This window comes from Macaca thibetana, chromosome 15 (assembly GCF_024542745.1).
Source record: "Macaca thibetana thibetana isolate TM-01 chromosome 15, ASM2454274v1, whole genome shotgun sequence".
Classification (NCBI taxonomy): domain Eukaryota; kingdom Metazoa; phylum Chordata; class Mammalia; order Primates; family Cercopithecidae; genus Macaca; species Macaca thibetana.
In genome coordinates this window covers 39,698,838-39,725,532 of record NC_065592.1, presented here as the reverse complement: position 1 = coordinate 39,725,532, position 26,695 = coordinate 39,698,838, and the positions used below count along the sequence as shown (strand labels likewise).

Sequence of the window (26,695 nt, the reverse complement as noted above, 5' to 3'; positions counted from 1 at the left end):
GGATAATAAAATTGTCGGTAAACTTTTTTCTTACCTTGTTTTCCCAAATTTTAATAGTTTTTCGAAATTTTCAACATATGCAAAATGTATAATTTCTAATTTTTGATTGGGTTTCTACAATGTATGTTTGTTTATTTCCGTTTGGTCCACAAAGAGCTTGAGGGAGATACTAAAACTTTGATTTCAGAATTATAATGTGCTTGCACTTGGAAGAACAGTTAGATTAGAGTTAAAACATAGCTATACCAAACAGGACATCTACCCTGACATAAATTACAAATTGACCCACCTAAAATAGTCTTTCATCTGCAAATCTTTATTTTTCACTTCAGCCACTAAGCTGTAGCATTATGCTTTCTCAACTCAGTTGCTTCTCTTAGTTTCAAATAAAAAGGTCTAGAATGGTGGCAGACAGATGAGGAACAGTATAGAGTTCAGGGATTGATTTGCAGATGGAGGTATGTTTTGATATAATTTTTTTAAGATGGCTAAATTTGAGACTAGAAGATAACAGTTTTGAATTCAAGCATCATCACTGTGAGGATTTAGGCTACCATTTTGAAAATGGATACTAGTTACTAAGTTAGATTACTAGTTATGCTCAGCATTTGATTAAACCCTTTAATGAATGGCCTGAATGAAGTTCAGTAAAGGTTTTTTAGTATAATTGAATTTACTTATACATTTGTCTGTATATTTGTCTCTTTCCACCATCTAAGAAATCCCATCCATAGTATGGAACTGAAGTAGAGAACGCAACAGATGGATTCAATCAGTTGTTTGAAACAGTTCCCCCAAAGGCACACATCTTCACAGAGTAGGTGAATTGATTTTTCTAAACTGCATGCTAGGATCAATAAAACTAAGGTACATTGTTGGAAAACTAAAGATGGAGCCTACAAGACTTGGGGTGCTTCAAAGGAACCAGGAATTAGAAAAGATTTGTTGCATTTAGCTTCTGAGTTTAATATTAAAACATGATATTTTAATAACTTGCTTGCAGTGTTACTGAGAAGGCAGGTCAGGGTCAGTAAAGAGAACAGGCTACACAGATTATCATGCACATCAAACAATGAGAACATTAGGAGCAAATGAAAGCTATTTTGTTTACAGAGACTATTTTTATGATGAGAGGAGAGCAATTACGGTATCTGAGAAAGAAACCAATATTTGTTGAGTACTCGTTGTACACTAGTCACTTTTTTTCTTTTTTGCCAATGGGAAATCTGAGCCTTTGAGAAGTAGATTGCTCACAGTTATTAATAATATAGCCAATGAAGTACCCAGATCTGACTGGTTCTAAAATCTATTTTCTTTTTATCACACCATACTGCCTCCCCATGGGGTAGCATTTCTGGATCCCCTAAAGCGAACATCAATATGCTAGGAAAATGAATTACTTGTACAGTATTGGGGAAAAGGAAATGGATGTAAAAACTATTACCCTGTGGTTAAGGAAAATAAAAATTATTAGAAATTAAGTCATTGTTGAGTCAGTTAGAATAAAAAACATTTAGTTTTGAAGTAACTATAGAGAGTGGGTCCTCTGCCTTTTAGAATCATAGAGTCAAAGAACATTAAGCTGGGTGGGCTTTAGATCATAATCCACCCTCCTTATTTTTCATGTGGGAGGAAACGGAGGCTAGGAAAAATTCAGTGATTTGTCTTTGGGTGTGGAGGTGTTCTGGCTGAGACCTCTCTCATGTCACTCCCTTGCTTAAATCCTTCAGTACTACTTCAGAAGACTGAAAGGAAAACCCAGACTCCTTGACCTTGCACTTCTCATCATCGAGTTCTTGCTTATCTTTTTGGCTTCAGCGTCCTGTGTCCCCAGTTCTACTCTATCCTCAGACATACTGTGTATTTAAAGCTTTCATTCTAGTCACCTCTTTTTCATCCTCCACACACAATATCCTTGCACATTCAGCTTCCTTCCTACTTTAAGCTGACTTAATTGCATATACTTTCAACATGCAGCTCAGGCACTGTTTTCTCCAAGAAGCTTCTACTGACCCCTCAAACCTGGGTTAGGTGCCCCTCTAAAGAGTTCTTACGACCGTGTGTCTTTACCTCTATCATAGAACTGATCTCATTGTACAACAGCAGTGAATAGCATTGCATATGGTTTCACTTTCTATTATGGTCAAAGTGAGGGATAGTGTGGGAGTTATTGGAGCATGTAATAAGTGGATCTAAGAGACGTGATATACACAACTTACTAATGTTGGCTTCAGAATATCCATATAGGAGGAGCTTATGGGGACAAATTGATTGGAAGGGGTGGGAGTAACATTTGAAGCTGTCTTTATATAGCACTTTATATAAAATTCAGAAAATACTTATTGCCCTCCATATCAAAGAAATTGGGAGCAGGAACAAGATGGAGACATCGAGGAGTGCCGAAGTGTTAGTGATCCTAAGTTAAGATCCTGTTCAACTGCCATCTCTTTCATGAAGTCATCCTGTTCTAACCCCTTCCCTTCTTCACAAGGACATCTTGGGGAGTTCACAAGGAATGACTTTTAAGTGCATCCTCTATCCTGTCTCTGTGGTCTGTTTTTGTACCCTTTTTATGCATTCACCCTTCCTTGCTTATAATATTGCATTGCATATGAGCATACATCTGTATAAAGCTTCCCCAACCCTTAGCATAGAGTCTGATACTGACTAATTACATCAAAAATAACCATTGAATGTTGAATTAATGGTTTAATTAGGTCAGTGCTTCTCAATGCCAGTTGCATTTTTTAATCACCTACTGAAAATTTAAGAAATATTAATTCCAAAGTCCCAGAAATTCTGATTTTATTGATCTAGGATGGGAACAGACTTTTTTATTTTAAGCTCCTAAGGACTGAGAACTCCTAGATTAGGTTCTTTGTTTCAATAGTGGTTCTCAAAGTTTAGGATTCTAGACCAGCGACACCAGCACTTCCCAGAAACTTGCTACAAATGCAGATTCTTGGTCCCCACACCAGGCCTAGTGAATGAGAAACTCTGGGGGAGGGCCTCTGTATTTTCAAGGCCTCCAGATGATCTTGATGCATGCTAGAGTTTGAGAACTACTTTTGCTAGAGTTTAAGACCAAAAAAAAGTTGTCCTTAAATAAAATACCAACTGTGAGAAACCAAATATACTTTATAATCATCCCAAAAGGTTGTACCAATTTAAAGCACCACTCTAAATAAATGAGAGTACCTCACAAGCACAACAGAATTATCCTTGTGGAAATAAGCATCCCAGCATTTTATAACTTTTTTCAGTATGTATTTTTGGTTAGTTTCCTATATGTGAAAGGCTCTCCAATGAAGGGATTAATTTTCATAATAATCTAAATAGGCTATATTAGTCAGGAAGAGCACATGAAAAATCTGGCATTGGATAAGGAAGCCTCAGAGTCAAGAATACCTTTCCATAATTTCCTCTCATAGAGAAAAGCCTTTTTTTGACAGTAACATTTTCTCCTTCTTTCATTTGTGCTGTTTGACTACGTGCCACTTGATAGCTCTGTCTATTCCTATGGAAACCAAGTTAGTGGATGGAGCCAAGGCTTGGAGAAGGCATTGGGGGAAAATATTAGAAGAGTTCAGCCACAGAGCAACTAAAGATGTTGCCTTTCCCTCAGTCAAATCTTCTTTGAGAGCCAGAACCTATTTCAAGCCAGAGAGATGTTCTTGGCTGATGTATTGTCTAGCTGCTCTGCCAGATGGATGAACATCTTAAACTTGGAAAATAGCAAATAAAGCTCCTATTCTGTCTTTGGAGCACATTCTTAGCCTTTGCTTAGAGAATTGTCAAATAACTAAAAAATATATTTTTAAAGGTTCGCTTAAGATGGCAGGTTAGTGATGTGGTTCTCATCATATTTGTTAAGTACTTAGAAATTTTAGCAATAAAACACAGAATTAAGCCTTGACAATCAGAAGTTTAAGTAAAGAGGAAGAATGCCAGTCACTGGAAAAAGCAATGCAGATTTCGTTTCATTTCTGTAGCTCAGTGAATTTATGTCTTTCATGAATTGATTGCTGTAATTTTTTGCTTCCCTATAAAATCACTTTAAAGACTAAGAAACCAGAGTACAAACAGACATCTAAATCAACTGAGATAAGAAAATAATCTAAGCATACAAGAAGGCACTCTCCTTTCTAATCCATTTCTACTCCACATTTTATATGGCAGTGGTAACTAACTCATGATCGCATTGTACTGAGCCATTTATGTGGATATTTATATTATGTTTGTATTTCAAGAAGGGCGTAGAGATTCATATTTCCAGTTTATATTCTTTGATTTATATCACAAAATTAATGTCTTCTGAGAAAACAATTGAGGCAACTATTAATACAGATGCCTCATAAATCTATATCTTGAATCTAGCCATCTCTTCTAATCTTCAGATCTATATATATCTGCCCCCCACTCCCAACCTTTTCTTTTTGCTAGACCTCTCTGCATGGATTCCCTTCAGGTGCCTCAAACTCCACTTTAGGAAAAAAAAAAAAAAAAAAAAAAAAAAAAACTCAAAAATTTTCATCCCTAACCCTATTTTTTCTTCCATCTCTTCAGTTGTTGGCAGCACTCTCCATCTGGTAGCCATTCAGGAATCTTCTTATGTATTTCACTGATCTGTTCCCTTATTTCTATTTAACTCTCAACATTTCTATTGTGGATTGCTGTAATAACCCCCTTACTGCTCTGCTTGGCCTAAAGATTTGTTCCCCTCAAATCAGTGCTTCACATAACCTCCAGTGTCTTTTCTAAAAACCCAAATCAAGTCATGTCATTTCCTTCATAAATCTTCCCTTTTTCCTGTCTTAATTTGCTTGGGCTTCTATAACAAAAATACTTTAGACTGGATAGCTGGAACAACAGACATTTATTTCTCACAGTTCTGGAGGCTGGAGAGTCCAAGATCAAGGCACTAGCAGATTCTGTGTCTTGTGAATGCCTGCTTCCTGCTTCATAGATGGCTGTCTTCTTGCTGTATCCTCATATGACAGAAGGGAGTGAAAGAGCTCTCTAAGGTCTCTTTTTAGGGGTACTAATCCCATTTATGAGCTCCACCCTCGTGATGTAATCATCTTCCAAATGTCCTGTATCCTAATACCATCACATTGACAGTTAGAATTTCAACACATGAATTGGTGGGGTGGGGGTTGAGGGGACATATATTCAGTCTATAGCACTCCTTTTCACCAATATGATCAACTTTAGGCTCCTTATCATAACATATTAGACTATCCATTTTATAACCCCTGCTCACCTCTCCAATCTTACTTTTTACTTCTTCTTACAGTGCATTTCTTTTCTTTTTTCTTTTTTTGAATTAGAGAAAGGGTCTCACTCTGTGGCTCAGGCTGGTTTCTAACTCCTGGGCTCAAGCAATCTGCCCACCTTGGCCTCCCAGAGTGCTGGTTTACAGGCATGAGCCACCATACTTGGCCCTTACAATGCATTTCATATTACAATGATATTGAATTATTTGCAGAGTTTGAGGTGTGATTTTACCCTAAATATAAGCTAAGAAGTTAGTCTGTTACTGTTTCATGGATGCTGACAATAGATATGAGACTCTGGGATCAGAGACAAAGTTGTTTATTACTCACAACACAGCAAAAAGAATGAGCACCACCTCTATGCTTCCCTTGTCCCCAGAGAACATGTGGAAGTTGCAGAGGCTGCACACAGTGGGTTTTATTCACAAATGAGGAACACCAAGCTTCAGGAATCTGCCACTTTTATAGTAAGCATTTAGTAAACCCAGAGGAAGACATTATCTCCTCTCTCCAGTTGCTTGTTGCAAACACAACCCTGAAAAATTACCTAAGTAAAGAGTGGCCAAGACTTTGCATTCTTGGCATACCCAGTAAGAACATTTAGGAATGCTTCAGGCCCATGGTAGATTGACTCTTCCAACAACTCATCCCTCAGCCCAGCATTGTCTTGACATGAGTATGCCACTACATCAGCTACTCTTATTAATCTTACCAAGAGAGACAAGGACCATCACTTTAATTTGTCTCATACAGCACTTAACAAGACTCCAAGTAGCAGGATAAAAACATACTGTAATACTGGCTTCAACTATGTCTCTCAGTATCTTGGACTAAATCAACTGTGAATAAACCCCAGAGGAGAAAGTAGATCTTACTTTATACAACTAGGATGTAATCTAAGGCTGGTCTATTATTTATTGTGACCCATACAAGGGAATTTAGACTGACATGCTAATCTTTGGCCTCACTGCAGATAGTTACAGGAGGTACTATATTACAGAGGCCAAAAAGCAACCCCCAAACTCAAAGGTGGAATATACCATGGCCTACTCTTTCCTACATACAAACATACAGCCTGAAGAGGCACAATTCACTTTATTTCAGGATTTGACATTAAACTCGGATCACCATTACATTCATTTGTCTAAGCCACATGGGCAATATCACCAATAGTTGTTGCTTCAGTTGCCATGCATGGCATAATCCAAAGCTTCTTGCATGTCAGAAGAAGCGTATGGATTTGTATACATCAGGTTAAAATAAGGTTGTGCCAGTCCCTCTACTTCCATGTATACAAGAGGGTCCACATTCAGGAGCTGTCATTGATGGTATCAAGCACAACAAAAGAATTAAGAACCACCAATGCCCATGTGAATTTTTCTGTTTCATAGCAAGCACATGGTCAGAGATGACATAGAAGCAGGTCAGATGGCTGGCCTCAGCTGCTGTTTGATTCAGGTAGCTAACTATATCTTTGTTTTGCCAGGATGCACTTGTGGATCCAGAGGACAAAGAAAGTATTAATTGTCCTCCCCATCCCTGTACCTCTGAGGTCTCACATGTTCCCTTCCTAGGGAATGAAGTTGTTGCTTTCCTTCTTTGGCCACAGAGTTAATGTGTCCCGGTCCCTTAGATATAACTTCGTCTTTTCTCCAACTGCCCTTACTTGCGCCCATACCTTGTAGAAGGGTAAGAGTGCATATGGGACAAATGTAGAAACCTATTATGTCTTCCATTTTGGCCTATGTGGACCACTATAGAAGGACTCAGTGAGCAGGGCACTCAATCAGATGATCATTATGGATATTTATGATCTGGGACCATATCAGTTGAACAAAATGAATCCAGGTGGGTAAACCAGAATTAGGCTTGAATCTCTAAGCCCCCTTTTGGCTGGCTGCCACCCAAGGGATATATGAAACAAACCAGCCTAAGATTGCTTTTGGGAAAATGAAAGAAGCATGATAACCAGGGTTGGGCCAGGTAGAATCCCAGATTTTCAAAATAGATGTGTATAATCCCCCACTCCTTTTGTCCTGATTATTTCCCAGGAGGCTACAAGGATGAAATGAACCCTTTCTGAAGGTGGCCACAGTTAGTAAGCAAACTGCTTCATACAAGAGTGTTGGACCAGGAGGAGGTAAGAGAGGTGGAACCAGAAATCTTTTTGAGTTGATTTTCAAGAAGACCATTCCAAGCGCTCAACAATTCCAAATACCTGAGGATAGTAGGGAGCATGGAATGTCCGTTAAATACGTAACTATTGGCTCATTGTTAGGCATATCATGGTCAGACTATAGAAGATCTAGGAACCCCGAAACATGGTCCTCAGTGCTATGGCTTGAATAGGCTAATCAGACTGGAGCAGTGACTCCATGTGGTGCAGCAGCAACACCATAACCTGAAAAATGTCTATGGTGGAAAGGCACGAGGTGAACCCAAGAGGAGGTGACAGAGGTCCCTGCTGGGAAGGGGCAAGGGCAATCCTCCATGTAATGTGGACTCCTTCACCACAAGAAAACTAGGCCAGCTTAGCAAGATACATAAGTCTGGTATGCAGTGGTATCTTCTGCATGAAAAACATACTTTTTACTTGTATCCAGTCTATTGTGGTGGATTCATTGCCTTTTCTAGTGCGATGATGGATCCTAGTGGCAAATTCCAGTGACCAGGCAATGCAGACTTGTTCAGCGACTTGATTCCAGTTGGTCTTATCAGAAAGCAGGCCCTTACTGTTACTGTGGGTATCTACGTGAGTGACCTAAAGTATCTGATTGGCCACAATTTGTTTCTAGTTTGTGGCCCCAAACAGGAATATCTTTAATTTACCAACTGTAGTCTTCCAAGTGGCAGACTAGGTGACTACAGTACTGTTAGCAGACCAAGAATCAGTAAAAATATGGCTAGTCTTTGGGAGTATTGCCTAAGGTAAGGGTGATGGCTTTTCATTTCAGCCCACTGGGCTAACTGGTCATTACCACTCAGTCTCCTGGAGCTATCATTGAGGTTGGACAGCTACTGCCCCCTACTGGACACCGTCAGGTTTTAACTTAGCCAAAGCATCAGTAAACCAGGCCGAGGCATTTAAGGGACCATTAAGCAGCCAGCAGCTTTGCTTCAGACAGTGGCCACCTCTATACCCAGTGCTTTGTCCTCACTGCCAAATAAGTCAGGCTGCAGCGGGAATCAGATACATAGGACAGTTGACTCTGTCCTATTAGGCAAGGTTTTGCATTCACATTCACTTTTGAGCAGCTGCTCACTCATGTCTCAACCAAATGAACTTCTAATATTTTCAGCCCACCTAAAGTTCCATGTCAAATAGCAAGATCTTCATTGTTCTCTCCATTTGTTTCTGTTTTGGAGATTTCTTGACCCAGCAGCCACAACCACATGGTCTTTCAGCTTGCTGCCCCCATGGTCATGTACTATTCCTTCTTTTGCCTGCCCAGAGGAAGGTGAGCAAAGACAAAGGCAGTATTTGGGTGGCTTGCTTTAATCCCACCTCTCACCATTCAGACTCATTAACAGAGAGAATATTGGGGTCACTTGCCCCTTAACCTTGCCCACCACCTGGGCATGGTCTCAGGGGGTCTTCTCATCATTGAACCTGAGTATACCTGAGAATGGGCCTCTAGGGTTCTTGTCCTTACTCCTCAAGAAAACTGTGTCTCTCCAGCCAGGCGCAGTGGCTCACGCCTGTAATCCCAGCACTTTGAGATGCCGAGGTGAGTAGATCACTTGAGGTCAGGAGTTCGTGACCAGCCTGGCCAACATGGTGAAACCCCATCTCTACTAAAAATACAAAAATTAGCCAGGCGTGAGGGCACACACCTATAATCACAGCTACTTAGGAGGCTGAGGCACAAGAATTGCTTGAACCCGGGAGGCAGAGGTTGCAGTGAGCCGAGATCGTGCCACTGCATTCCAGCCTGGGCAACAGAATGAGACTCTGTCTCAAAAAAAAAAAGAAAAAAGAAAAAGAAAAAAGAAAAGAAAAAAGAAAGGAAAACTATGTCCCTGTCAGCATCCTATCATCTTTTACTGTCTTGTCAGTTCTGGCATTTAATTAACCCTATTTACAAGGTAATAAGTTAGCTGCAGATGCTGGCAGAAGACACAAGACTCCCATCAGAGACAAAAAGTATTATTACTAATGGCATAGCTAGGAGTACTTATCTGTTTGCATCAGTTTCCCTCCCCTCCAAGGATTATGGGGGCAATATAGAGGACTCGGATGGGCCCAGCACACAGTGGGTTTGCATGACATCTAAAGACTGCTAAATTTTGGGAATCTCCAGCTGTTAGTAAATAGAGTAGTAAGCAAACCTGCTGCTTCTTTGCCCCAGTGGGTGACATTACCTCATCACTCAAGATTGCTCACTGCAAACCCCACTCTGAAAAATGGTCCCAGTAAAGAGGAGTCAAGCTTTTGCATTATTGGCATACCCAATTAGTACGTTCAGGGACACTCATGGCTCAGGGCAGATTGCCTCTCCCAGCACTATTGTGGTATTTCCAAAACTGATTTGTGTCTGCAACCACTACAGAAAAGTTTGATATAATGAAATTACTGATATTTGTGACCTATATACTTCCTAGGGATAGTAATTCTTTTTAAAAATTAATACAGTAAATGCCTTAAGAGTTTATAAATACATAATTATATAGCTATCATTAGAATTAATAACAAATCATGTTTCTATTTTTCCATTTCAATTTTAGGTAATGTATTTTGGGTATATAATATAGTTAGGATTTAAAATGAACTATGACAGAGTACCTACTTTAAATTTGTGTGTGCTATTATAAATATAGTTATTTTTCTAGGCCAAAATTATATACCAATTTGTAAATGAACAAAAAAATATGGTGAACATTTGTATACATAGTGAGCATTTGTTTTTCTCTCCAAGTACAGTGCCAGAAAATATAAGCACTGGGGACACAGAGAGAACAAGAATGCAAAGAAATTAATTGGAAAACATGTAGGTCTCAAAGTATTGGTTTTGGGAAAACATCTGGCCTCTTCAGTACTCCAGTGGGGAGAGAGGTCACTGTAGACAGTTTTAGTCAAGTCTTGGGCATTGAAATCTGCTAAAGTAATTATCTCAGCTGAAGAGGAAGCAAATAGCAAAGGCCCTAGGGAGATAGATATAGAAAATATGGTAGCCATTTTGGGAAAAAATGTAGAGGTGGGATCCAGAATATTTTGAGGATCAGCTGCCAATTGTCTAGAAGTTAATAATAAAAGCACTTACTGGGAATAAACAGCAGTCCTGTAGAATATGATTTCGGAATAGGGTTCAGGAAGATGCCTCCTTCCTTTTCACTGATTAAAAGGTGGTGATTTTTGTGCAAAGGGCAAGAAAATTCTTAGAATTTTGGAATATTCTTTGCCTCACTATGAGGCTACAACCTTAGAGGAGGCTGTTTGTCTAGAGAAATGGCAGAAACAAGACACCATCCAAGCCTCAGGTCAGGAAGCTACTCACTAGCTCACTGATAGTAATTGTGACATCCCTAATATCACTGGAGATAGGGCTCCAGGAGATCTGTGTAAGACCAGATTGTTATAATGGACTAGGAGCTGGGTGGAAGATGCTGTATGTGTCAACAAGGAGAAAAAAGGAAAACAAAGCAAACAAATGAAAAGCAAAAATGAACCTGCAGACAAAATTTCAAAATATTTGAAGAAATCTAATGCTAACAAAGCAAACAATATTATTCAGATTATGAATTCATTGCTAGTAGGAGAGCATAAAGAAAGCAAAAAGATAAGCCACACAGAGAAAATATTTGCAAAACCAACCAAGAATTAGTATCCAGAATACATAAAGAACTCCTGTAGATCAGTAAGAAAAAAACAAATAGCCGGCTTGGCGCGGTGGCTCAAGCCTGTAATCCCAGCACTTTGGGAGGCCGAGACGGGCAGATCACAAGGTCAGGAGATCGAGACCGTCCTGGCTAACACGGCGAAACCCCGTCTCTACTAAAAAAATACAAAAAACTAGGCGGGCAAGGTGGCAGGCGCCTGTAGTCCCAGCTACTCGGGAGGCTGAGGCAGGAGAATGGTGTAAACCCGGGAGGCGGAGCTTGCAGTGAGCTGAGATCCGGCCACCGCACTCCAGTCCGGGCGACAGAGCGAGACTCCGTCTCAAAAAAAAACAAAACAAAAACAAACAAACAAAAAAACAAATAGCCAAGTTCAGAAATGAGTTACAACACAAGAAGGCTATTTACAAAAGAAACAAATATCCAACAAACATGTAAAAACGTTCCACCTCAATTCGGGAAATGCACAGCAAAACCCAACTGTAAGCCAGGCACAGAGTGGTGCACACCTGTAGCCCCAGCTACTTGAGAGGCTGAGGTGGTAGGATCGCTTGAGCCCAAGAGTTGAGTTCAGCCTGGGCAAGCTATAGCAAGACCCCTTCTATTAAAAAACAAAACAAAAAACTATAACCATCAGATTGGCAAAAATTTGCAAGTTTGACAAAACAAAGTATGCTAAGGATGTGGAGAAACAGGAACTCATACATTATTGTTACAAATGTTAACTTGGAGTAGCTATTTTAGAGAGCAATCTCAACCCAGAAGTTTCAGAAATTCTTATGTACTTACCAGGAGATATGTATGAAGATATTCATTACAATATTGTTTATAATTGTGAAAAATGAGAAACATGCTAAATATTCCTCTATAAAAGAATAAATATATTATTTTCATATAACATACTTATTCCAGTGAAAATGTATGAACCCAGGCAACATGAATAAATCTGAAAAATACTGCCTTGAGTAAAAAATGACACAATTCTTGCAATACCATTTATACAAAGATTGAAAATATGTAAAACAATACTATGTCATTTATGGATATATATATGTTTGTATTAAATAGAAGTGGAAAAACATTCATTGGAATGATAAACACCCAATTCAGGATAGTAGTCTCCAAAGAGGGAGAGAAGATAATGGAATTGGGGACACAAAAGAAGTATTAACTTTATCTGTTAGGTTTTATTACATAAAAATGAAAAATCTAAAGCAAAATACCAAAATATTTTGCTCAAAATCTCCATATCGTTGTTATTACCATTAAATAACTATATGCTTTTTTTTAAAAAAAAAAAAAAAAAAGGAGTTCATCTTAAGAGAACTGGACAGACACAAATATAAAGTTAAAATTCACATTTTGGGCTAATTTGTTTCCCAGATTCATTTCAAGTGCTATTCTCTGGGTCAGAGAACTTTTCATTCTCTTTCACCCTTTTCATACATTTGGAGAATGTCATTTGGAAAGTGTCATAATCTTTATGTGACCGACAAAAGAAGCTCTTGGTGTTAATTACAGGAAGATTTAGATGAAAATTATGACCACCTAATGAAAAAAAAAATTATTCACTGTTTCAGAGATATTAGGAAATGTTTTCACATTTCAGAAGCATGATGGACCTGATCATAGCAGCGTAACATCCTTTTAAATAACTAAATCAAGACCATCCTGTAACTTCAGCTCCCTTACTTCTGCTTACCTACCATCAGAATTTTCTTAAGCATATGTACTCTTTTGATCTATGATCTCCTTCACCCTATACTATTTCCACTCCAAAATTATAAAAGCAGACCCTAAAGCAAACAGTCCTCCCAACAGGATCAGTTTCTGTATAGCTCTAACAGGTTATATTAAATGATTAACTTCCAGGCCAGGCTCAGTGGCTCACACCTGTAATCCCAGCACTTTGGGAGGCCAAGGCAGGCAGATCACCTGAGGTCAGGAGTTTGAGACCAGCCTGGCCAACATGACGAAACCCTGATTTACCAGGCATGGTGGCAGGCACCTATAATCTCAGCTATTCAGGAAGCTGAGGCAGGAGAATTGCTTCAACCCTGGAGGCATAGGTTGTAGTGAGCTGAGATTGTGCTACTGCACTCCAGCTAGGCGACAGAGCGAGACTCTGTCCCCTCCACCCAAAAAAATAGATTAACTTCCAAATCCTCCAGAAAGTATTCGCATTATAAGCATATTCTCAAAAACATGAGAACTCCTCAGTTCAAGAAATATTGAGGAAGTATTTAGACTTTCTATAATGAGAAGGTTTTACAGGAAGCAATGTAGCCTATAACATGGGTCTGAAGGGTCACACAACCTTCAGAGGGTTGTCAAATTAGCGTGCTGCCTTAAACTAGTATCTTCCTCTGTTCCATTGATACTAGAAATATTCTCCTGATTCTAGCACTTAAAGTTCTCTGTCCCTTCTGCTCATTCCCAAAGACTGAATTTGCATACAATTTGGTTTTTTTTTTTTTTTCTTTTTTTGAGACAAGGTCTTCTCTGATACCCAGGCCGGGGCGCAGTGGCATAATTATGGCTCACTGCAGCTTTGACCTCCTGGGCAGAAGTGATCTTCCCACCCCGGCCTCCCAAAGTGCTAGGATTACAGGTGTGAGCCACTGTGTCCAACCAGTTGCTTGTTTAGGAGAACAAACAGGTTGGCCTTGGTCCAGGTAAATTATATTGTTTCTAGTCCAGTCTTCATAGATAATATCTGATGGGTCTCTGTCATTTGAAATAGGAGATGCTGGCCTTATCATATAGCTGACTCCTCCCCAGGGTACCTGCTAAATTCCTATTGGCTATGCCTTTGTTGGTCCTGTATTATCATTATCTGTAAGCGGAATATAGACATCTTTCTCAGTGTAAAAAAAATCAGAAAAACCACTACTGTGATTCCCCATTATCCATGGTTTTGCTTTCTGTGATTTCATTTACTGTGGTCAACCATGGTCTAAAAATACTACGGTATTTTGAGAAAAAGAGACCACATTCACATAACTTTTCTTACAGTATATTATTATAATTGTTCTATTTTATTATTAGTTATTGTTAATCTTTTACTGTGCCTAATTTATAAATTAAACTTTACCATAGATATGTGTGTATAGGAAAAAAATAGTGTATATAGAGGGTTTGGTGCTATCTGCAGTTTCATATATTCACTGGGGATCTTGGAATGTATCCCCAGCAGATAAAGGGGAACTACTCTATTTATAACCTTCTAACTATTTTTACTTTTACCTTTTCATAATCTTGGTTCTTAATCACCAGCTGAACTGTGTATATTACAATCAGATCTTTCTATCTGCATGCCCTTTATCATGGGCCATTCTTGGTTCTATCTGACCATCTGTTTTGTTGAATACTCCACACTGGAAAACTATTTATAATAATAGCAAACATCTGAGCATTTGCTTTGTGCACTGTTCTAAGAACTTTTACAAATATCATTTATCTCATTTCATATGCATAATAATTTCAGGTACCATTATTGCCCCTGTTTTATATATAAGAAAATAGAGGCATAGGAGGATAGTTTATTTAATCTGTGAAAATTTTCGATGATACTTCTGTGAGAAACAAAGATGAAATTATGTTAAAGAGCTTTGTAGTAAGTAAAATGAAGTACAAACATTGTACTGTTATCTGCTTCATAACAAGGCTCAATGAATGTTTGTTGAATGAATGAATGAATGAATGAGTAAATATCATTACTGGGTTGCACTGTGTCTTGTGAGGGTAGAGTCCTCAGAATAATGTAAAGTGTAAATACACCAAGTACTGTGTCTGTAACTCTGTCGTTACCCCCACCAACATATACTAGTTTCCTTCTTCTCCTTCCCTTTTCCTGTAATTTCACAATCAAAATGACTGTCTGATTGAGTATCTTTAAAAGGTCGTGATGAATTATTCTGTAATATTTGAAATGTTATGTTCAGAAAGGTCAAACTTTATTTTTCGGTATGAAGTGTCACACGGATTTGTTTTTCCTGGACACTTTTTTTTCAAAGAAAAGATGGCAAGAAATTTAGAGCAGGGTGCCCTCTTGAGGAAATTTTAGCGTCTTCCTTCTCAAGAACTGACATCAAATCAAATGAGAAGTCCAGATAAATGATGTACACTATTAATGAAGCTCAGAAAAATGAAACATTAAAAAGTAAGAATAACCAAATACCAGGTATTTGAGAATTAAGATTCTTAGCTGTTATGATCTAATATAGCAACTGTAAATAAGAATTTTTATTATTATTTATTTATTTATTTTTAATTCTTTTTTTGAGACAGAGTGTCACTCTGTCACCCAGGCTGGAGTGCAGTGGTGCAATCTCAGCTCACTGGAACCTCCATTTCCTGGGTTCAAGATTCTCATGCCTCACCCTCTCGAGTAGCTGGGACCACAGGCTTGCACCACCACACACAGCTAATTTTTTTTGTATTTTTAGTAGAGACAGGATTTCACCATATTGGCCAGGCTGGTCTGAAACTCCCGTGATCTGCTCGTCTCGGCCACCCAAAGTGCTGGAATTACAGGCATGAGCCACCATGACCAGGCTTGTAAATAAGAATTTTTAAATGAAAACAAAAACCTCTAGAGGATATTTCATTTCTTCTTCTTTACTCATTTCTTCAAGTAATATTTATTAGGGACCTATTCTGTGCCAGGAACTATGCTGGGCACAGGGATCAATAAAACATGATCTCTGCCTTCATGGAGCTTACAGTTTGTGAGGGAGCTCACACAGAAGAGAAACAAACAAATATATATGTAGTTACAAACTGAGAAAAGTACTGTGAAGGAAATGAATAGGTACTAGAATAAAGAATAACAAAGTAAGTTCTATTTAGGGTCATCAAGGGAAGCCTCTCTGAGAGGAAATATCCATTAGAGTCCGTTGGCTTTTCCACCTATTCTAAGTCTTCCCATCTAATATAGACAGTCTACAGATCCTCTTTCCTAGCCATAGTCTTTCTTATCTTCTCTTATCTCTGCCCCTGTGGTGGACTGAGTCAGTCCCATCTCTGCCCCTGTGGGCAAGAAGTTAGTTCTCAGTAGTCCTTGTGCACCTCACTGTCACTCTAGTAATCTTGCCTTACGGCAGGGATGTCCAATCTTTTGGCTTCCCTGGGCCACATTGGAAGAAGAATTGTCTTTGACTACACATAAAATACACTAGCACTAACAATAACTGATGAGAAAAAAAAAAAAAAAACTCAAAAAATCTCATAATGTTTTAAGAAACTTTACGAATTTTTTTGGGCCACATTCAAAGCCATTCTGGGCCGCATGCAACGCGGGTGCCACGGTTTGGACAAGCTTGCTGTAGAGCTGCACATTCTTCACAGTGGGTGGTCTGCTTGATTAAAAAATGTCTTCCAGGCCGGGCGCGGTGGCTCACGCCTGTAATCCCAGCACTTTGGGAGGCTGAGGCGGGCGGATCATGAGGTCAGGAGATCAAGACCATCCTGGCTAACACAGTGAAACCCCGCCTCTACTAAAAAATACAAAAAATTAGCGGGCATGGTAGCGGGCACCTGTAGTCCCAGCTACTCGGGAGGCTGAGGCAGGAGAATGGCGTGAACCTGGGAGGCGGAGCTTGCAGTGAACAGAGATCACGCCCCTGCACTCCAGCCTGGGCGACAGAGCGAGACTCCGTCTCAAAAAAAAAAAAAAGTCTTCCTTACTGATATTGATAGTCCCTCATAGGAGAACATCAATGCATTATCATGCTAAAAGGGCCCACTTCTAACAAGGTTAAGGATGACAAATGGACAAATAATCCTGCCTGCCATTATCCTCTGAATAGGGAGAGATAAATAGGCACGAAGTAGGCCGAGAACTTGATCAAGCAATACTATTTGGTCCCACTGCCCTTGAAATATCTGAGGTACCAAGCACATAGAAACCTCCAACTGGAAGTAAAAATGAGGAACTAGACCTGAGAAAAGAGCCCAGAAGAACAATTTTTAGAGTCTTATTTTGTTCAAAGTTCCCATGTTACACAAACTTACTATGTAATGGTTGGCCTGGCTCATTAACACTCTTGCTGTGGCCCTTGTAGCTAAGCTTCTTTCTTTCTTTCTTTCTTTTTTTTTTTTTGAGATGGAGTCCCGCTCTGTCACCCAGGCTGGAATACAGTGGTGTGATCTCGGCTCACTGCAACCTCTGCCTCCTGGGTTCAAGCAATTCTCTGCCTCAGCCTCCCGAGTAGCTAGGATTACAGGGGCCTGCCACCACGCCTGGCTAATTTTTATATTTTTAGTAGAGACAGGGTTTCACCATGTTGGCCAGGCTAGTCTTGAACTCCTGACCTCGTGATCCACTCACCTCAGCCTCCCAAAGTGCTGGGATTACAGGCATGAGCCACTGCGCCTGGCCTGCTTCTTTCCTGAGGTGGGTTGATTCTACCAGATTGGAGGATTTAACTGACGTAGAGAGTACTGCCTGCAAGTGGATGGGCCTGCCATGACTTCTGAGTTGGCATTTAGGTGACCATATGAGTCTGGTATCCAAACTTTGAATAAGCTGCTTCTACCTTAGTTGTACCCATAAACAGCTCTCTTTAAGAAAACTAATCATCCTTCCCTTATTAACCAGAGGGCCCTGAACAAAACATTTAACTTCTTTGAATCTCAGTTTCCTCACCTGTAAATTAGGATTTAACATCTCTGCTTATTTCACATTATTATACTTTGAGTATAAATAATAGGTAGTATGTTGGTCAAAATGTGCTGTAACTAATACACCTACACATTGCTGCTGTTAGATAGCAATTTGGAAAATACACCAAACACTGTAAAATGTGCAAATGTCTTTGACCCAACAATTTGGTTCCTGATAATTTATTCTTGTGAAAAAATTAAGAAAAAAAATATGAAAAAAGATGTACATTGAAGCATTTTCTACAAAATAAAATATTAAAATATTCTAGATGTTAACAATAATAGACTGGTTAAATAAAACATGTTGCTTTTATTTGCAATAAAATATTGACCAGCCACTATGTGAATTATATTCATGAAGAAAGTTCTTGGAAGGAAACATGAAAAAAATAAAACAATTGATATCTGAGTATAGTGGAATTACAAGCATTTTTCTTTATCAATTTCTCTGAATGTTATTACTCTAGGAGATTAATTAACATACTTAAAACATTTTAAAATAAAAAAAAAAAATTTGACCCCATAGTACATTTGTTTCTTATCATATCTTGTTTTTTATTTAGGGAAATTATCGTTTCGTGAAACTCTTACTTACACGCAGAGCAAACTGGATGCAAAAGGATCTGGAAGAGATGACTCCTTTGCACTTGACTACCCGGCACAGGAGCCCTAAGTGTTTGGCACTTCTGCTGAAGTTTATGGCACCAGGAGAAGTGGATACACAGGATAAAAACAAGGTAATGGATACTCAAAATCGAACACTAATAAGACCAGAAAGCAAATGCTTCCTTTTATGATGTGAAATTTCAAGGAAGAAGGCCTAAATTACCACATATATACATGGTAGAACAATTCCAAATCTCCATACATCTCAGGGAAGTGTTTCACTTCAATTCTGTCGTTTAATCCTCTCAGCAACCATGTATGTTAGGTAGTATCATCTCCTTTTTACAGATGGAAAAACTGAAGCTCAGGAAGATTAAAATTTTGCCCAAGATGCAAGTGGCAGAACTAGACTTCAGATCTAGTCCTGTCAGCCGAGCACATTGGCTCATGCCTGAAATCACAGCACTCTGGGAGGCCAAGGCAAGTGGATCACCTGAGGTCAGGAGTTCAAGACTGGCCTGGCCAACATAGTGAAACCTTGTCTCTACTAAAACTACAAAAATTAGCCGGGCATGGTGGTGTGCACTTGTAATCCCAGCTACTCAGGAAGCTGAGGAATGAGAATCACTTGAACCTGGGAGGCAGAGGTTGCAGTGAGCCCAGATAGTGCCACTGAATTCCAGCCTGGGTGACAGAGTGAGACTCTGTCTCAAAAAAAAAAAAAGTCCAGTCCTGCCTTAACTCCAAAACCCAACATTTGACAGGGAGTCATAACAGTTACTATAAGTGGTTAGACTCATGATGGCCAAATGCCCATGGCAATATCCTAAGTGCATAATGGTTTAGTGGCCTACACTTTGGTATCAAACTTCCTGGGTTTCAACCCAGAATCCACCACTTAACTTGTTCTGTATCCTTGGGCAAATTGCTTAACTCCTCTGTGCCCCAGTTTTTATATGTATGGAAAAAGGATAATAGGATTACTGTTAGGTTCAGCATAGTATTAAATTTCAGTAAATAGAATCAGAACAAGTATAACATAGGAAAAGAAAGGAATTACATGTTGTTTATTGAAGATGTGGTTATAGGCAGTTAGTAAATGCTATTATACTTGCGGCTTTTAAAAAATCTGCAGTTGTTAGTAAGCAAAAGTAATAGGTTAAATAGTGACTGTTCATATTAAATGCCTATAGGTACATCTTGAAGGAATACCAGGTATGTCAGTTTCTAAAGTTTTTAATGTGACAGGTGGGCTTGGTTCCTGCTCATTAAATTATCTAATTGTAGATTGGACTGCTGACAGTGCTACTCATGAGGGCTGATAAAAATTTAAACAGTTCTTACATTTTTTCTTAATAATTCTTCTAATAGGGAAGCCAGTCTTATAGAAGTATGTTGATGAGAACAGCAGAAGAGATTTTAAAGCAACTTCAACAAATTCAAGATGATCATTTTTAACTTTTATCTGAAATAAAGTGTGAACATTGTCAAAATCAAAATGGAGTTCTTTCTGTTTAAAACAACAACAACAAAACCTGACAGAGCCAGGGAAGGCCATAAAGAGAGGATTCTCGTGCTTGTAAGTCTGATTTAAAAAAAAAAAAAAAAATCACACACTGTGCAAAAACCACAGCCTTGCACAAAGGCCATCATAACCTTACACAAAAATTACTTCTTCAAAGACATTTGCCCAGCAACTGCCCTTCCAACCTTGCACTGGCATTATCTTTGTGATTGATCTTTGTAGCCAAGGATCATCATTTGAAAACAATTATGTAATCCTCCTCATTTTTCTTTTATAAACTTTTGTCTTCCTTTACTTGAGTACACAGTTTAACAACATCCTACTACCAGATACCAAATAAACGTGATTTTCTTTCTTTTTTTTCTTTTTCTATCGCCCAGGCTGGTATGTAGTGTTATGACCTCGGCTTACTGAAACCTCCACCTCCCGGGTTCAAGCGATTCTCATGGTTCAGCCTCCTGAGTAGCTGGGATTACAGGCATGCACCACCACACCCGACTGATTTTTGTATTTTTAGTAGAGAAGGGGTTTCACCATGTTGACCCGGCTGGTCTCGAACTCCTGACCTCAAGTGATCCACCCGCCTCGATCTCCCAAAGTGCTGAGATTACAGGCATGAGCCACTGCACCTGGCCAAACATTATTTTCTTTTAGAGAGACGTTGTTATTTAGGTTGACAAAAGCAAGTACTGCTGTATTTTCAAAATGTATCTTTTCAGCAATAACTGGGTCTAATAATTTATCCTCTAAAATTGTAGTTAAATTAAAATGTATCTTCTGATATATGGAATGGATTCCAGATGCATATGCATGGATTTTTTATAGATATTAAAATTCAAAACATCCTATCAAGTTCTTAAGGTCCTTGGTGATAACCAGATGTGCATTATCAAGATCATCACTTACTTTGTTGATGATTATTTCTAAATGACTGGGCCGCTTTCTCTTTCTCTGTGTTATCAGTACCAGCTGAACTAAATAACTGTCATGACTAAGAGGTCAGATTCTGGAGTCAGACTGCGAGGGTTAAAATCTCAGTTCAGCCACTTACTTCCTTTATGTCCCTGAGCAGATTACTTAGGTTCCATGTGCTGTTTCCTCATCAATCACATGCAAATTTAAAAACATACTTGTCTCCCAGGAGTAGTAAGATGACTGCATGCAATTAAATAGACAATAGTCTCCCTTGTTCAAAGGAAATATATTCCAACACCCCCAATGGATACTTGAAACTGCAGATAGTGTCAAACCCAATTCCCGTCAATAGGAACACATTTCTGTTCATGTCTTCCACCCACAAATTTAGTACTTTTTCCATCTTAACTAAGCACTTATCAGGCACTATGGCCATAATTTTTGCAGTTTGGTATGCAACAGCAAAATCATGAATTTCTTCTTCCTTCTTTACAGTTTCACAGATAGATTTGTTCTTACCACAGAGCTTAGCAAACTCAACAAATTTTTCTTATTGAGAGCTTTAACCTTTTCACTTAAAGGAAACACTTTATAGCTGCTCTTTGGCATATCTGAATCACCAGTATCAATAATTGTGAGCTTTGGGGCCATTAAGTAAAAGAAGGATGACTTGAACACAAGCACTGTGAATCTAATATCGTGACAATGAATGGGATATCTGAGTTGGCTGCTAGGTGACTAACTGGCAGGGAATGTCTACAGTGGGGATGTGCTGAACAAGGAAAGATTTGTGTCCCAGGTAGGATGGGATGGGATGAAGCACTCTTTCATCATGTTATTTAGAATGGCACACAATTTAAAACTTATAAATTGTTTATTTCTGGAATGTTCTATTTAATATTTTTAGACTTTGGTTGAACACAGAGACCTGAAATCATGAAAAGTGAAACCAAAGATACAGGGGAACTACTGTATAAAACTCTTGTAACAGTGCCTGTCCCATAGTAAAAGCTTGGGGAAAGTTAGTTGTTGTTACTGTGGTTATTCTGAGAACCTCTCGATTTTGCAGCAAACAGCTCTGCATTGGAGTGCCTACTACAATAACCCTGAGCACGTGAAACTGCTCATCAAGCATGATTCTAACATTGGGATTCCTGATGTTGAAGGCAAGATCCCACTTCACTGGGCAGCCAACCATAAAGATCCAAGTGCTGTTCACACAGTGAGATGCATTCTGGTGAGTTGAATGGTACTGCTAGACCTGAATGGCCTTTTTAAGAAAAATTTTTATTATGAATTATTCAATATATACAAAAGCATGTATTTGACATACAAGTAAATTATTAAGCAAAAGAATATAACAGACATATGGACCCATCCCCCAAGAAGTAGAACATTTCAGTACCACTATTTAAGACCACATAGAGGTTTCCTATGTCCCAGTTTTTAAATGCATTCATTCCCCCTATGCCATGCTCATTCCTGTACCCCAGCAACTACTTCCCTGAATTTATAGTTATTTCCTTACTTTGTTTCATACTGTTTTTATTAAATGGTGAATAGACATAAGTATCAGCAAAATACATGTAAAATATAAATAATAATGAAACAACAAATACTTATGTACTCACTATCAAGTTTAAGAAAAAGTATATTACCAGGCTGGGCGTGGTGGCTCACGCCTGTAATCCCGGCACTTTGGGAGGCCGAGGCGGGTGGATCACAAGGTCAGGAGATCGAGACCATCCTGGCTAACACGGTGAAACTCCGTCTCTACTAAAAATACAAAAAATTAGCCGGGCGTGGTGGCGGGCGCCTATAGTCCCAGCTACTCGGGAGGCTGAGGCAGGAGAATGGCGTGAACCCAGGAGGTGGAGCTTGCAGTGAGCCGAGATCGTACCACTGCACTCCAGCCTGGGCGACAGAGCAAGACTCCGTCTCAAAAAAAAAAAAAGTATATTACCATTACCTTTTAGGTCCTCTGAGTGGAGTACTTCTCAGTCTCATTCTACTCTCTCCTTTCACAGAGGCAACAACTGTCTTCAGTCTTGTGTTTATCATTCCCCTGATTTCCATTACCACATTTATTTGTATCCTTAAACAATATATTGCTCAGTTTTTAACGTTTTTGATTTGATATACAAGGAATTATATTGCATGTTTTTGTTTTTGTTTTGTTTTGTTTTTTGCAATACCCTTTTCTCGCTCAACCTTATGCTGGTGAATTTTTTTTTTTTTTTTGAGACGGAGTCTTGCTCTGTCACCCAGGCTGGAGTGCAGTGGCATGATCTTGGCTCACTGCAGCCTCCGTCTCCCAGGTTTAAGCAATTCTCCTGCCTCAACATCCTAGGTAGCTGGGACTGCAGGCGTGTGCCACCATGCCTGGCTCATTTCTGTATTTTTAGTAGAGATGGGGTTTCACCATGTTGGCAAGGATGGTCTCGACCTCCTGACCTCGTGATCCACCTGCCTCGGCCTCCCAAAGTGTTGGGATTACAAGCGTGAGCCACCGTGCCTGACCACTGATGATTTTATCTATGTTGCTGCATGTAAAAGTGATATTTTAATTTTTACTGCTATATAGGATTCCATCTTATGAATAAGCCACACAATATTCATTCTGTTATTGATACTTTGTTTCCAGTTTTTTGTTATTTACAAACAGTGCTGCATTGACATATTTGAACATATCTAGGATATATATTTAACTGGTTGTTATAGGTGTATAGGAATGCAGTTGATATTTTTGATCATTGATTATGTATCTAACTAATTCGCTAAACTCCTTATTTATTTTGAATATCAGTTGATTCTTTGAGATTTTCTACTCCCTCTGTCTCAGCTTCTAAGTTACATGTTTTTGTAGTCCAATAGTTAGTCATATTTGTTTTTAACACACAAACTATACTTTAAAGTATTTTTTAATCGTTTTTTACAACCTCTGATGCTAAAAGTATTATTATTTTGTATATGCAATGCTTAGCTCTGCATTTTTTTGTATCTGAAATTTTCCTTCTAAAGCTATTATTTTACATCCTGAAATATAGTTCTTAGATTCTTTTTTAAAATTATTCTATAAGTTCTGGGATACAGGTACAAAACGTTCAGGTTGGTTACATAGGTATACATATACCATGGTGGTTCGCTGCACCCATCAACCTGTCATCTACATTAGGTATTTCTCCTAATGCTATCCCTCCCCTTGTCCCCCACCCCCTAACAGGCCCCAGTGTGTGATGTTCCCCTCCCTGTGTCCATGTGTTCTCATTGTTCAACTCCCACTTATGAGTGAGAACATGCAGTGTTTGATTTTCTGTTCTTGTGTTAGTTTGCTGAGAATGATGGTTTCCAGCTTCATCCATGAGTTCTGCAAAGAACATGAACTCCTTCTTTTTTATGGCTGCATAGTATTCCATGGTATATATGTGCCACATTTTCTTTATCCAGTCTATCATTGATGGGCATTTGGGTTGGTTCCATGACTTCGTTATTGTAAATAATACTGCAATAGACATATGTGTGTATGTGTCTTTATAGTAGAATGATTTATAATCCTTTGGGTATATACCCAGTAATAGGATTCCTGGGTCAAATGGTATTTCTCGTTCTAGATCCTTGAGGAATCACCACACTGTCTTCCACAATGGTTGAACTAATTTACCCTCCACCAACAGTATGAAAGCATTCCTATTTCTCCACATCCTCTCCAGCATCTGTTGTTTCCTGACTTTTTAATGATTGCCATTCTAACTGGCATGATATGGTATCTCATTGTGGTTTTGATTTGCATTTCTCTAATGACCGGTGATGATGAGCTTTTGTTCATATGTTTATTGGCTGCATAAATGTCTTCTTTTGAGAAGTACCTGTTCATATCCTTTGCCCACTTTTTGATGGAGTTGTTTTTTCTCTTGTAAATTTGTTTAAGTACCTTGTACATTCTGGATGTTAGTCCTTTATCAGATGGATAGATTGCAAAAAATATTCTCCCATTCTGTAGGTTGCCTGTTCTGTCTATAGGTCCTGTAGGTCCCATTCTGTCTGTCTGTAGGTCCCTGTAGGTCCCATGTCTATAGGGACCTGTAAGTCCCATTCTGTAGGTTGCCTCTTCTATCACTCTGATGATAGTTCTTTTGCTGTGCAGAAACTCTTTAGTTGAATTAGATCCCATTTGCCAATTTTGGCTTTTGTTACCATTGCTTTTGGTATTTTAGTCATGAAGTCTTTGCCCATGCCTATGTCCTGAATGGTATTGCCTAGGTTTTCTTCTAGTGTTTTTATGGTTTTAGGTCTTATGTTTAAGTTTTTAATCCATCTTGAGTTAATTTTTGTATAAGATATAAGGAAGGGGTCCAGTTTCAGTTTTCCAAACACCATTTATGAAATAGAGAATCCTTTCCCCATTGCTTGTTTTTGTCAAGTTTGTCAAAGATCAAATGGTTGTAGATGTGTGGCATTATTTCTGAGGCCTCTGTTCTGTTCCATTGGTCTATATATCTGTTTTGGTACAAGTACCATGCTGTTTTGGTTACTGTAGCCTTGTATTGTAGTTTGAAGTCAGGTAGCATGATGCCTCCACCTTTGTTCTTTTTGCTTAGGATTATCTTGGCTATACGGTCTCTTTTTTGGTTACATACAAAATTTAAAATAGTTTTTTTCTAATTCTGTGAAGAAAGTCAATGGTAGCTTGATGGAAATAGCATTGAATCTATATATTACTTTGGGCCGTATGGCCATTTTCACAATATTGATTCTTCCTGTCCATGAGCGTGGAATGTTTTTCCATTTGTTTGTGTCCTCTCTTATTTCTTTGAGCGGTGGTTTGTAGTTCTCCTTCAGGGAACTACAACGTGAAGAAGTTCTTTACATCCCTTGTAAGTTGTGTTCCTAGATATTTTATTTCTCTTTGTGGCAATTGTGAATGGGAGTTCACTCATGATTTGCTCTCTGTCTGTTATTGGTGTATAGGAATGCTTGTGATTTTTGCACATTGATTTTGTATCCTGAGACTTTACTCAAGCTGCTTATCAGCTTAAGGAGTTTCTGGGCTGAGATGATGGGGTTATTTAAATACACAATCATGTCATCTACAAACAGAGACAATTTGACTTTCTCTCTTCCTATTCGAATAACCTTTATTTCTCTTACCTGATTGCCCTGGCCAGAACTTCCAATACTATATTGAATAGGAGTGGTGAGAGAGGGTATCCTTGTCATGTGCCAGTTTTAAAAGGGAATGCTTCCAGCTTTTGCCCATTCATTATGATATTGGCTGTGGATTTGTCATAAATAGCTCTTATTATTTTTAGATATGTTCCTTCAATACCTATTTTATTGATTGGTTTTCGTGTGAAGGGGTGTTGAATGTTATCGAAGGCCTTTTCTGCATCTATTGAGATAATCATGTGGTTTTTGTCATAGGTTCTGTTTATGTGATGGATTACATTTATTGATTTGCATATGTTGAACCAGCCTTGCATCCCAGGGATGAAGCCAACTTGATCATGGTAGATAAGCTTTTTGATATGCTGCTGGTTTCGGTTTACCAGTATTTTATTGAGGATTTTTGCATTGATGTTGACCAGGGATACTGGCCTGAAATTTCCTTTTTTTCTTGTGTCTCTGCCGGTTTTGGTTTCAGGATGATGCTGTCCTCATAAAATGAGTTAGGGAGGAGTCCCTCTTTTTCTATTGATTGGAATAGTTTCAGAAGGAATGGTACCAGCTCCTCTTTGTACCTCTGGTAAAATTCAGCTGTGAATCTGTCTGGTCCTGGACTTTTATTGGTTGGTAGGCTATTAATTACTGCCTCAATTTCAGAACCTGTTATTGGTCTATTCAGGGATTCAACTTCTTCCTGGTTTAGTCTTGG

General features: G+C 38.8%; 1 protein-coding gene across 12 annotated transcripts in view; it reads left to right on the top strand.

The window, feature by feature from the left end:
• The window catches only part of INVS (inversin), a 321,952-nt gene that overhangs the window by 188,285 nt on the left and 106,972 nt on the right, over positions 1-26,695 (top strand). For 10 of the 12 annotated variants that reach the window (XM_050761486.1, XM_050761485.1, XM_050761483.1 and 7 more), the window contains 2 exons: positions 18,341-18,514; positions 21,893-22,060. In XM_050761486.1, the coding sequence (XP_050617443.1) occupies positions 18,341-18,514; positions 21,893-22,060 (342 nt within the window). Of the gene's footprint in view, positions 1-7,327; positions 7,417-18,340; positions 18,515-19,754; positions 19,963-21,892; positions 22,061-26,695 lie in introns of those variants that run through there. The other 2 variants (XM_050761488.1, XM_050761490.1) reach the window with 2 other exon arrangements.